Source organism: Gordionus sp. m RMFG-2023, chromosome 1 (genome assembly GCF_954871325.1).
Source record: "Gordionus sp. m RMFG-2023 chromosome 1, tfGorSpeb1-WG-v2, whole genome shotgun sequence".
Lineage (NCBI taxonomy): Eukaryota > Metazoa > Nematomorpha > Gordioida > Chordodea > Parachordodidae > Gordionus > Gordionus sp. m RMFG-2023.
In genome coordinates, this window is record NC_088775.1 from 75,686,448 (window position 1) to 75,701,032 (window position 14,585).

Genomic DNA, 14,585 nt, shown 5'->3' on the forward strand with positions numbered 1-14,585 from the left:
GTAGTAGATCGTTGCATTGTTCTTTCAAATATAGTTAAAAAACTATAACATCTTGGTTTTAGATTAGATAAAATATTTTGGATAGAAGAATAGTCTTTTCAATTCTCTGAGCCTAGTTCCAAATTGACAGTGCATTTTTTTTACTTCGCAGGGGGAATTTATACAAGGATTTGAAGCGGTTGAATTAATATATAACTTTGCTTTGTAATTGTATTATATAAAATTTAAAATATTAAAAAAATTTATAGGAATTAATGACAAAATTTAAAAACCACCTTTAAAATTTAAAAATTCATGCATTCAGCTCTATTATCAGGGATACCCTACATATGCTAAAATTCCGATCCAATAAATGGTATTTTAAACTTACTCAATCTAACATTGAAATATATCTTGTAACTATAGACTTGGCCAACTGGCAGTGAAGTTATCACAAAATATTCTTATGTAGGTAGGACTCCTGAAGATTTATCATTTAATAAGGGTGATATATTAACTATTTTATCTTCATCGCAAGTTTTTTAAATTTTATTAAATTTAGTGTATTCGATATTACTATAGAAATTAGATTGGTATTTTGCTCAAAGATTGGATGGTGCAAAAGGTCTTATTCCTTCAAATTACTGTGAATTGAGGAAAAAAATTTCACTGTACAACTCTATGCTGTAATTGATTTTTTTTTGCACGTTTAAATTAAATTCATTTTTTAAGATGGTTCCATGGTAAAATTAGTAGAGAAAAAGCTGAAATTATACTAAAAAATAAATCAAAAGATGGATATTTTTTAGTAAGGGAGAGCACAAATTTTCCAGGAGATTATACCCTCTGCCTACTTTGCAACAATATTGTTGAACATTATCATATAATTAACTCAAACACTATAAATGAAAATGATATAAATACTGAAGATGAGAAAAAATCTATGTTTACTATTGATAATGAAATATTTTTTGACAACCTTATTCAACTGGTCAAAGTATATCAAAATATTTAAAATAAAATATTGCAAAGATTTATATTTTTTTATAATTCCAAATTTTATTTTCAAAACTGTTAATTATATAAGCATGACTTTATTCATTTAACATCTTATATTTTGTTAAAATATATCCTGTTCTTATATTAAGTTAGATCATACTTAAATTATTTATTAGGATAATATAATGTCAAAAAAGATTTAAAGATATATTATTTTATATTAATATCAGAAGTAAGCATTATATATACTCAAGTATCAGTTAAGGATATATTTTAATTTGACCAATAGCAGCGGTCAATAGACAAAAATGATAATTAATTTTTACAAACTAAATAATATCTTAGTATATTGTTTGAATATTATTTTGGCTAAAAAGATAATATGGGATTTCTGATTAATATTAATATATTAGCAATTGGATATTAAAATATATTTCTCTAAAAATTATTTGAAATCTTAACACATTATTGCTAAAAAAATTTATATAGAATCAGGAAACTTTTTGAATGAGTAAGATGTTGTTTTGTTTGTAATTATTACCAATAAAAAAAATATATATTTTATGAATAAACTTGTTTTATAAAATGTATGAAACATTTTGCCCATATTTCATAATCAAATTTAATTCAATAATTTTCATAAAATTTTCCTATTTCATTCTTTATCAGCATTACTCTCTCAACGAAGATGGCTTGGTTTGCCTCTTGTGTAAACCAGTTTACCCTGAAACCTCTTCCATAAATTTGCAGAGTAACAGCAATAACCCCAAAAAACTCCCACATCAAAACAATGTCAAACAAAATTTGAATTCAAACCTAAATAACTCAAATAATTCGATAAATGCTACTAAAAATGGTGGCCTTAATCACATAAACAAAGAAAATATCGACGGAAATATAGAAAATGATAGTAAGATGTCAAAGACAGACGAATTCATAGTTACACCTGCCGTTTTTAAATCTGCCGGTTGGGCTATCAAACCTGATGCCTTGACTGTTCTAGATCCTATAGGAAAAGGAGAGTTTGGAGGTCAATTTTAAATGTTTTTTATTTATTTACACATAAGGGTGTTTAAAACTTAAAAAAAATTTGATCAAATTTCAGAACTTTCATAAATAAAAATATTTTAATAAACTATTTTAATTTTTTAAAATTTCTAAAAAAATGGTATAAAAAATTTTGGGCATGTTTTTACTTTTTAATGAAAATAAAAACGCTTATTTCTTTATTTTTTTTAAGGTAATTTTGTGAATCTCATAAGAATGAATGGTAGTTTATTAATATGTTTAAAAGTTTAAAAAATTTCGCCAGGATTTATATAGCCGAGAAGTGATAAAACAAATAATAACACAATTGGTACCTGTTCTATTCCTTATAAGATTTAAATTGTATTTCCCATTATTTTTCAAATTTTCTTAATAAAAATGGTTTGAGACGCCGAAATATTTTATTAGAAGCAAATTCGTAGAAACATCTGGAACTCTCATCAATGTGTTCCAAATAATTTTTCTAAAACACGAAAACTTTTTGTTGAACGTTCCTTTTCCTATGAATGTTCTTAAAATATCACCTATTTTTGTTTTTTCACCTCCATCTTTGTTGATGAGCTCAATCTAAGCTATTATAGAGTTGCTAAGGATAGGTGATTTAACCACATATATGCCAAGAAGGGGATAAAAAAGTCACCTATCTTAATCACGATTTACGAATAAGCTTGTTTTATTTAATGCCCGCGATAAAATTTTTAACGCAACTTGGCGCTTCGTTTATAAGATGTAAAATATTTTTTAAAAAATCTGTTTTTAATGAAAAGTTCTAGGTTGTATTACAAACCTTTATGGGATAATATTAGTATTGATAGTGCCAATTTTCTTTACTCCAAAAAGGAAAAAAATCAAATTTTTGAACAACTTGGTTTTGCGCTGGGTAAAATGTTTTGGATAGTAGAACAGTATTACAAAACCGTTGGGAGCAGTTTAAAATTTATAGTGCCAACTTTCTTTATTTCACAATTTTTTTTAACTTGGTTTTGGATAGTAGATGAGTATTGAAAAACCTATGGGAAGTATAAAATGAAATTTGGCAATTTTAATTACTCCACTAAGGAAAAAATCCAAATTTATAACCAACAAATCATATTTAGTTTTTCTAAAAATTTCAACTTTTTATTTCGCGGTGTAATAAGAATTGACAATTCATTTAAACTACTTCCAAAGATTTTTTATTACTCATCTACTACCCAACTTTCTATCCAGTTCAAAACCAATATTTTCCCTCATGGAGTAAAGAATTGTCACTCCCAACGGTTTTGTAATGCTATTCGGCGCCCAAACATTTTACCTGATCCAAAATCAAGAGTTGAAAAATTCTTCTTTGTACAGTAAATAAAGAAAATTGACATCAATCTTAAGCAATTCCTAAAAGGTTTGTATTATTGTTTTAACTATGTAGAAATTTATATCCGGTAAAAAATAAATTTTTTTTATAAATGTTTTATATTTTAAAATTGCGCTAACTTGCATTAGAAATTTTGTTCCAAAAAAAATCCCATTTTATATATTTATTTTTTGATTATAAAATAAAAGATTTTAATCAAATTTATAGAAATGATTCTTAGATAAATATGATATGATTTGCTATAAGATATTATTAATTTTTCTAAATTTGTTTCCAAAATAATAAATTAAGAAATTTTCTTATAATAAAATATTTTTTCGAGTTAAATTTAGTAAGCATTAATAAAACAAGCTTAATTCTTGATAATCCAAAGATGGAAGGTTTTAAAGATCTTTATTATTTCACAAAATCAACGATTAAGCAACCTAAATGTGTATATTATAAGTCTATGTATTTACAACACCAAAATATTATTTTAAATTTTAATCGTAGATGTTTTATTGGGAACTTTGAGGGGCAAAAAGGTAGCTATTAAAACTCTTAAAGACAAAAGCCCTAAAAGTTTTGAAAAATTCCTCGCCGAAGCCTCTATCATGACGTACGTTGTTTTTATTTTAATCTACTACACCATTTTTAATAATACTGTTAAGTATCTTTTATTATTGTAATTCATAATGATACTCTTCACTTTCAAAATGATATTTAACAATGTATATTTTATTTTATCATTGTAAATGCTAATTGTAAAAAATTGACGCCAATGATTTGTGAATTATAGTAAAGGCCATTCAAAAACAATCACGAATCAAATATTGCATTTTTCGAAATCGATTCTTATAAACGAATATAATAATTATTTGCTACATATTCTTACTCAAATTATTAATTTTTAAATTAAAATTTTTTAAATTAATTATGCCATAAATTGTAAAATTTAATTCATTACACAAATTATATAATAATATTTAAATAATTGGAATAAAATTTATATTATGATTATTTAACTAGCAATTTATCATAGTAAATAAAAGTGAATAAATTTGTTCTAAAATTCAAAAAAATGTAATATTAAAGGAAAATGGAACAAACACAAACTATATTCCTCCTAAACATTTCTATCAAATCTTTATTTTTTTTTCGTTTGAAAATTAAACGTCTTATCTGGAATTCGCTCAGAATATTAAGAAAACGAACAACGATATAATAATTTTAAAAAATTAGTTTTGAAACTTTGATTTACATAATTTTTATTGATATTTAAAGTCAAATTATTCCATTAAATAATTATTCCTTGTATTGGAATTAAATAATTATTTATTTGTATTAGAATAAATCGATTAATTACTAATCGTATTTATCAAGTGAATAGAATTAGTTGAAACGAATTGTTGAATAGCCTAAAAATAACGTATATCATATAGTTTATAAATAAATGTTTATTTTTATATAGGGAATCTTTTTTTTGCTAGATTCTTGAATTGACTTGTCCATACCTTTTTAATTTAAACGTTGATATAAAAAAAATAAAATAAGATCCTTTTTTTAAAAAAATTTGCAAGTATTTTTTTTTTCTAACTTCTCGATATCGTTCATTTAAATATACTCCCTCTTTACATGTTTTTTCATATTAGTGGCATCAAGCACGCTAATGTGGTTAGGTTTTTGGGCGTTGTTTTTGGAGGGGAAAGGGTTTATATGGTCTTGGAATACATGACACATGGAAATTTGCTAGAATTTCTAAGGTCAAGAGGTCGAAATGTTCTCACTCCTCCCCGTTTAATCAATTTCGCTGAGTGAGTTATATATTTTATTATGTATTTAAAATTGTAATGTATACTATAATATACCGTTATAAGCGTATTTATCTTCTGAATTTGTAGAATGGGGGAAGAAAAGGAAAGCTTATTTAAAACAGGGGAAACAAATATTGTTAATTTTGCTGTTAGTTATAATATAAAAAATTTAAAAAAACAAAAAATTTTCAGCCTCGTTGTGTTCTTTAAAATTACTTAATTTTGAAATTTGTTTCGAACTTATATTTGTCATAACTCCTTATGTTGATAACTTCATTAAAATTTTAAAAACATTATTTATAATATAATACTTCAAATAAATTTGAAAAAATGGTAGTTTGATAATAGGAATTTAATTATATTTTTTGAAACAAAAATGAATAAATAGTGATTGCTGCAAAGGTATGATGTATTTGGAGAGCAAACAAATAATTCACAGAGATTTAGCCGCTAGAAATGTGCTATTGGACCAGGACCAAATGGCCAAAGTATAAAAGATAGTGTTGTTAAAGTTACTTTTCAAATGTAGCTAGTTATAATTAAAACTTTTCCAAAACGCATAGTTTTACTTGAAATGTAACTAATCACCTTTACTTAAATCTAAATTACCATCTTAATTTTTTTCAAAAATGATGTTAATCATATGACTTAATGCATTAAACAAAAGCAGCTTTAAGAAAAAAGTAATCATTATTTATTTTATAAATCTATTATTTATTATATAAGGACAAATCATAATGTACATTATGTAAAATTAGGCCTAAAACGAATTATTAGTTATTCGATTTAATCTGATTCGATTCGTATTTTACGAATACGAATAGCACAAACGAGGAAAATTATTCATTTATTCGAAATTATTTATTTATAAATATTCGTAATTTTTTGAAAATATTTTATTGTAAGTATAATAAAAAAAGAAGTAATTAAATTTTCCTAGTGGATATCATTTCGTTTATTTTATTTTATTTCCTATTATCAAATCATAACAAGTTATATTTTCTGATAAAGTTATGGAAAGAGAAACGCCCCAACAAAATAAACTAAAATATAACTATTTTATTTTGATGATTTGGTTTTAATCATTTTTAGTGTTATGAACAAGTGAAATTTTATGGAGTGTGCCTCTCGATATTATTAAACTCCTGGCAGATAAATAACTAAATTTTCTTGACTAGTTCTTATTCTTTGATTAGGAAAATTCTTTTCCCATTTAGTGACCTTATTTTTGAGAAAATTAAAAACAATCATCTAATTCAGATAGTGTATCATAATCATTATCATCTTCATCCTCACAGAAAATTATTATAACTTAAATATTCTTACTATAATATCACAATACTAGGTCCTAGACTAAAAATGGAATTTTTTGAACAACCACCAACATCATATAACATAGATACAATAATTCTATTAGAAAAATTTAAGGATGTATATAATGAATACAAAGTGAAATATAATATCAATACAACATCAGTTAGCGCAATAGTACAGTCGAACTTGGATAGAATTTTCAAACAAAATAACATCGCATCAATATATATGTGAGGTGGAAACATATCTTAATGAATTAAGAATCAGTTCTAATAAGAGTCCACTAGAATGGTGGAGATTGCATGGGGATCGTTTTCCTGTGTTGTCTAAAATGGCAACTGATATATTGTCAATTCAGGGATCTTCGGCATCAAGTTAGTGGTTATTCTCAATAGGAACAAATATGATAATGAAAAATAGAATGTCTTGAAGGAGGTAACTTTTAGAAAAACTTTTGATAAAACTGGTTATTATCAAATTCGGATCTATCATTATATATAATTTTTCTGTATTATATTTTGATGATTATGAAATGACGTTATATGTAATCATTGGGTTTAATTTCGTTTATTTTCTGTAAATTTTTATATGCTAATGACAATTAGTTTAGAGAATCCTTAAAAGTGTCATCTTAAAACATTACATCTGTTTATAATTTTTTTTGCAAAAAATTATATATTTTTTATAAGCTTTAGAAAAATTTTAGAATCAAATAGAATAATGATTTTATTATTTAAATACGAATAATAAATTATTCGATATTATTCGATTCGTACAAATACGAATAGCACAAATATTCGATTAGATTCGTTTTTTTGTAGGCCTATAAAATTGCACAGCTTACTAGAAAAGAAATCAATAATTAGGAGAATTTTAATATAAAAAATATAAAATAAAAATGATTTTTTTTAAAAATTACCTAAATTAATAAATCGCAAGCTGCTTTTAAGATTTTAAACATACAAACTTTTTATTTTCAATATGATTGATTTAGAGGACAAAAAAATATGATAGATTTAGGTAATGATAGATTTGAATTAGGTATTTTATACTCATGAAATTGAGTTGAAATATTTTAGGAAAACCTTAAAACTAAAATTACATTTATAAATCAATATAACCTTTCTCGTCATGATAACATCTAGCACACAAACTATTTTTATGTTTCACCCCCCCCCCCCCCCGTCCCCTATATCAACTTAGCTCTCAGATTTCGGCCTAGCCAAAGAAGGATCCTTCATAAACAACAACTTACCAAATCCCCCAAACAATTTTCCGGACACGAATTCTAATTCTCTCCTCGTCAATACCAATAATCATCACTCAACTACGAATAATATTCTTGCGAATGAAGGCGAAATGCTAAATAATACCAACGAAGACCCGAATGGGAAATTTCCTATCAAATGGACAGCACCAGAGGCCCTTAGAGATAACAAAGTTTTTAAAAAAAATTATAATATTTTATGGTTCATTTTAAGGATTAGCACTTGAATCATGTTATATAAAAAATTAAAATAATTTTATTATTCTAGGTTAGTTATACTTTTTTAGACGAAATGCTAAAAAGTGGAAAACATAATCAGACTGTTATTATATTTATACAAATAATATAATTATTTTATTCGTGTTAATGTCAAATAAGAAATTCTCATCAAAGTCGGACGTTTGGAGTTACGGTGTTTTGTTATGGGAAATATTCAGTTTCGGAAAAGTTCCCTTTTCGAGAATCGTACAATAATATAAACATTATTTATTTTATAATAATGTTAATTTATATAGCATATTATAGAGGCTTTAAAAAAATTAACCAAAATTTTTTTAAAAAAGAAGACACTTTTATTTTATTTTTATTAATGATTTATGATTTTATTTTTAAATTAAATTTTGAAAAAATATTTTTAAAGAACAAATAATTTTGAAATGTTTTTACCTTTTTCTTATACTTATATAAAGCACATTTAAAAAAATAATTTAAAATAAAATGGAAAATATATTTTTTTAAAATTATTTACATTATAGACCTCCAAAAATATGAATCAATAATTTCATTATTCATATTCGATTCGAAAATTTTATTTTTCTAAAAAATTGGATTATTATATTTTGTAAAAAATTTAGATTTTGTGAAAATAAAGATAAAAATAAAAAGTTCCTTCCAAATTATTGAATATTTAAGAATTCGTTTTTAAATAATTAAATCAAATGATTTTTCATCAGTATTCTATTATAATAATTGTAAATTCGTTATAGTCCTCGTAATTACGTGGACATTCTCATATAATCAATCATGCAATATTTATATCTGATCAACCTAATATTTAATAGTTTAGCACTTATTTATATCCTAAATTAAAAAAAAATAAAGCCTTTATGTGATGTGATAAAGCACATAGAAAAGGGATACCGACTCGAAAGCCCTGAGGGATGTCCCGACACCATGTATAAATTAATGCTTAATTGCTGGGATTTAAATTCCGACAAAAGGCCGAGTTTTAAACATATTCACTCAGATAATCTCAACAATCTTAACATAACCACAACAACTACTTCTCATTGAATTATTTTTCGCGTTTTTATTTTATGTCATGTTCTGTAAACGTGTATTTACCGTACGTTGTTAGATATAATTATTGTAATAATTTTTTTTTTATATTTTATATATTATTTCTTCTTTTAAATTATATAATTATTTTAAATAATACAACTGCATTTGACTTTTTTTACTTCGTTTTTTCCCCCAGATTATGTATTATTTTTTATAAAAATAATCATGTCGGAACCAAATGAGGCAATTCTTCATATTTTACTTATATTTTTGTTCCATTAAGATGTAGATATGTTTAAATAGTATCTAACACCACTAATGTTGATATTCGACTAAAAAAGAATGATCACGTTTCGCGTCTAGGATTAAGCGGGTTTGAAGTTGGGTCGAATTGGGTGATTGAAAACAAAATTTACGAGAAAATGATTAATAAATTTTGGGAAAGTAGACCCAACCTACAAATAATGTAATGTCCCAACTCCTATACAATTTTTAAATTAAATCATAATTTTTTATTGGTTAAAATTAAAATGATTTTTTTTTGCTTTTGTCTAAACGCTTTTGGGGCAGATCTGTTGGTATCGATTTATAATCCATACCTGGCGTAGCCATGATTTTCTTAAGGGGGTGATTTTTCCACGGGTTTTAGGTTTGCTTTTTACAGATCTTTGGCAGATTTACATTATTAAACATTATTTTGTGTTTGCACTTTTTTTCTTCTTTTTAATAAACACATATTTGGCTAATATATATATATATATAGTAACATTTAAAATTAAAATAAAACAAAGAAACAAAAATAATTATTCAACTCAGAGAGATGGGAATGACATAATTCCATCGGAAGGTCTCAATAGATATGTGTTGCCTAATATATTTCACTAAATCTGTGTCTAAGTGTTTTCCTAAAGTTTTTATTTTATAGTAAGCTTCATTGCAAAAAATACCAAGAGACATGCGACTTTTTTGACAAAACATTAGTTCTAACTAAGGAAAGCCTTTCACATCCATGATGTATTTTTTGTTAATCACATCACATGTCAGATTGATAGGTTATCAATAAAAATTATAAAATGTTATTGAAGAACATTTTGATAATTATTCCGAATAATTTAATATTCGATCAAATTATTCGATTAGAATAAAACTAATTATTCGATTTATCTAATTTAAATAAAACTATTAAATAAAACTAATTATTCAGATAATTTGCTTAATAAAAAAATTATTTAAATATCTAATATTCAAATCGAATATTTATTCGCTATCAAGCAACGCATAATTTACTATTTGTATTCTTTACTACTCGATTCGAATTATGCGATTCGTTTTCGAATAGGTCTATTAATGTTTCAAATTAAATTCATCAAAAAAATAGTGGAATATCTAAGTTTTGAGTCCAATTTGGATTATATATATAGCATTAACCCAGGGGCGTCACGAGCCTTTACAATCTTAGGGGGCTAAAAATTTTAAAAAATTACCTTCTTTTTTTAGAACCGAGGGAGTAGGAATTAATCCCCCCCCCCTACACACCTTACTAGTGCAAGTGATCTTTAGTTAAAGAGTAACTTTATATATTATGAACAATTTTTATCAGAATTTCTAGGATCATGTATATCATATTGATTTTATTTATTCTTTATTATGCTGGCAGTACATCTCGCTTTAGATCAATGTTTATAGCATATTAGATTTTATATTTTTTTTATTAGTATAATTTTATAAAAATTAATATACATTTTTTGATGTTTAAATAAGATTATTAAATTAAATTTCTGATGTTATAGGTAATATTCATATATTGTTATTAATTAATATTATTCATTATTTAGCTTATCAATATACCAGTGACGAAGGGTTCATAGAAGCAAGGGGAGCATTACTTCCCTTGTAATTTTTCCTAAAAAATTCTAAAATAAAATGAATATAATCTTTATGCAACTTTAAAAAAATTAATACTATTTATATTACGTTAAAAAAAATTAATATTATTGTTCACATTAAAGGTCTGCATTGGGAGTTTTTAGCCCACCCGCCCACGCCTACCCATCTAAATTTAGAAGGTGGAAGAGCGAGTTTAAATTTAAAAGAATTGGAGGATAAGTGAACGGGTTAAGAAAACTTAAACTGTGGGCGGGTGGGTTAAGTACAATTTTATTTTATTTAAAATCATTTAAGTAAACAAAAATATGGTCCCAGAAATTTCAAAATTTTTAATACCATTGTACCGAATACTGAGGATATTGTCATCGGAAGAAATTAATTAGGTAAAAAATATTTCGAAAACATGTATTTGATTTGCATGGAAGAATATAACATCAAAATCAACTTAGATGAAAATCAGAGAATTCAATTAAAGATTATTATTATGATTACAATGGTTAAATTAGTTAACAACCACGTCAAAATTAGACATCAGGGGAAGATGTGGCTTATATAGAGTAAGGAATTACCTAATGACATTACAAAATATTAAATATTAAAGTAACGAGTTTTTGTATAATTTAACAAGATTTTAGGCTACTTAGTTTAGTTTAAGTTTACAATTTATAAACAATTAATTTAAATTACTTTTTTTAAAATATTAATTATTAATAGTTTCACTTTTTATTTAAATATCTCACTCGAGTAAAGGATATACTTCAAACGAGTATCCTACTTTAATGGAAACGACAAGAAAAAGTTTTATAAAAATTTTCAAATTAGCTTGAAAAATATTGGCAATTCCAGCAACCAATGCTTCTTCTGAACGAGAAATTAACATTGCTGGAAGGTTTTTAGTATCAATAAATATTAATTTTATATTATTACATAAATATCTTATTAGATCAAATAAATTCCTTATCCGTTATTTAAATGGAATATTTTTTAATGCTTAATATACCAATTTCTTAAATTTGAAAACATTTTTGTAGGGATATATCGCTGAAACTAAATCATTTTTTTTATTAGTTGTTAAAAAAATTGAAAGAATGGGCTTATTTAAAATTTTTTATTAATAATAGGCGGGCAATTTTTTAGACTAATAGCCGGCGGGTAAAAAGGGCCGGCGGGAATAATTTTTAAAAACTATGAGCGGGTTGGGCTGATTAAATTTTTTAAAACTTTTAAGCCATATTTATACAAAAAATCTATGGAAAAGATAGATTTTTGTTTCTTGTAAAATTTTAAAAATATTAGAAGATTAGTGAGACCAAATTGGTTATAATAATTTATTCTATATAAAAGGTGAATATTTATTTTGCCTATCAAAAATTTCTAATTACTATACATTAATTTATAAAAGAGGCTATTGAGTTCGATTTTAAATTTAAACCGGTATATTTGGTTGTAGATAAAAAGTGCATAAAATTTTTAGAAAATATTAGCTTAAAATTATTCGTATTTGTCGAAAAAATTGACCCAAAATGATTTGAGTTATGAACTGGGTCGGGAGCTCAAATCGACTATAGTTGTGAACTCAGGTTGACTCGATTCGTAAACTCAAGTCTATATGCTTAGTCGACTAGAGGACGAGTAGTTCTATGAACTTGAGTCGACTAGAGGCTGAAAGTTCTACTTGAGTCGTCAATTTGAGTCGACTAGAGGACGAATAATTCAGATTTATTATTATTAATTAAGATATTTGTTCTGTTTTTTACATTTTTTTCTTGAGACTTCTAACTTGAGTCTTGAATAAGAATATGTTTTAGTCGACTAGAGGACGAAATTTTCCAATTAGTTATTATTAATATATTTATTATGTTTTTTACATTTTTTTACTTTAAACCTCTAACTTGAGTCGTGAATAAAAATTATATAATTGAGTCGATTAGAGGACGAATAATTCTATGAATTTGAGTCGTCATTTTGAGTCATATAGAGGAAGAATATTTCAAATTAGTTATCATTAATTAAGATATTTTTTTTGTTTTTTACATTTTTTACTTTAGACTTGCATGAGTCGTGAATACGAATTATTTTCCTGAGTCGACTAGAGGATGAATAGTTAAATAAAGTTGAGCTGACTAGAGAACGAATACAAATTAGTTATTATTTGTTAAGATATTTGTTCATTTTTATTTTCGTTTTTTAAAAAATAAAATTAAGAATCTATAGCTAATTTTTTGGATAAGATTCCACGTTTTCTTATGTGATAAAAAAAATTAAATTATATATTTGTACATGAATCATTAAAATTTAAATCATTATTTGAATTATATATTTGTATATAGATGTGATATCAGCTCAATAAATTTTTTGGCTCAGTTTCTGAATCGAGATACATTTGTACTATATCTAAAAAAGTTTTTAGACGATGTATTTGGTAATTTTAAATATGGCTAACTCAGTATTTTATCCAGAAAAATATTACGCAATCTGAAGATTTTGCCCATAGATGGCAAATAAATTTGACATCTATTGGAGAAATCTCGAGGCTTAGGTAATATTTTCTCTGGCGAAAATATTAAGTTAATCATTTTTAATAATTTTACATATATCATTACATTTAAATTGATATATTGTTAAATGAAAAAAATTTTCATTTTTCTCACAAATTATATATTTACAACATATGACTTTTGATCCTTATTAATTGTTTGTCCATATTTAATTTCAATATGTAATAAATTAAAATAAAACTACTTTGTTTACCCTTTTATTGTATATTTAATAATAATTATAATACTCGTTTCACGCAGGGGTGGCTTAGTGGGTTATGATGTAGACATGGAAACAGAAGGTCCCAGGCTCGATCCTGGTAAGGAACGTAAAACTTTCCGGTTTTTCTTCGATGAGATGTGTAAAGACATATGGTAGGATGAATTTCGGAGCTTAGAGATGGCACTCCAGTCACCGACAGGCTTGGACAGCCGGGTGCTAAGGATACTTGTCCTATAACCAAAAATGAAGGACACAAATGAAAATATGAATATGAAAGCTAGGGCGTTCCCTCTAAGCGATGCGTAGAATGTAGACCTCCATCCTGCGAATAGTAAAATAAAAACCAAAGCAAAGATGACAAGGTTAGCAAGTTTGAATATTGGCACACTTAAAGATAAGACGGAATTGGCATGTTGAAGAAGAGAAAAGTAGATATAGCGTGCATACAAGAGACGAAATGGAAAGGTCAGAAGACTAATGATTGGAGATGGGTATAAATTGTACTATAATGGAATTGTTAGCAATAGGAACTGTGTCGGCATCATCTCAAAGATCTAACCCCCTCAGTAGTAGAAGTCAACAGGATATCTGATAGACTAATGAAGATAAAAACTTTGTGTTGTAATTTTCGTTTTGGATTTATTATTATAATGCGTGATAAAAATATTATATTTGAATAGTGAGAACTGAAAATAATTTAAGTTATGAATATTATTTATAAAGAAGATTGAAAAGAGTATAAAAACTCCAATATTTACCATTCGAGATGATCTTTTATAATTATTAACTTTTTTGTATTTTATTATTTTTATTAATCTTTTTATATTTTTACTTTTATAATTTTGTTAATTTGATAATGTTATAATTTTGAATAAAGGATTAAATTGATTTCATGATTTCGTGATTC

At 25.3% G+C, this 14,585-nt stretch overlaps 1 protein-coding gene across 1 annotated transcript; it reads left to right on the top strand.

Moving 5' to 3' along the window:
• The first annotated feature begins 248 nt into the window (after positions 1–248).
• Positions 249–9,205, top strand: LOC135928938 (tyrosine-protein kinase CSK-like). The gene is made up of 11 exons (XM_065465426.1): positions 249–355; positions 406–516; positions 562–665; positions 712–976; positions 1,648–2,008; positions 3,869–3,974; positions 5,008–5,169; positions 5,558–5,657; positions 7,687–7,923; positions 8,129–8,215; positions 8,852–9,205. The coding sequence occupies exons 1-11, from the start codon at positions 353–355 to the stop codon at positions 9,041–9,043; spliced, it is 1,728 nt and encodes a 575-aa protein (XP_065321498.1). The 5' UTR covers positions 249–352; the 3' UTR covers positions 9,044–9,205.
• Positions 9,206–14,585: the final 5,380 nt, after the last annotated feature.

Bases quoted from the DNA above. Each gene is read 5' to 3' on its own strand.
- LOC135928938 (XM_065465426.1), top strand. The intron at 517-561 runs GTTTTTTAAATT...ATATTACTATAG, and splicing joins CTATTTTATCTTCATCGCAA to AAATTAGATTGGTATTTTGC. The intron at 7,924-8,128 runs GTTTTTAAAAAA...ATGTCAAATAAG, and splicing joins AGGCCCTTAGAGATAACAAA to AAATTCTCATCAAAGTCGGA.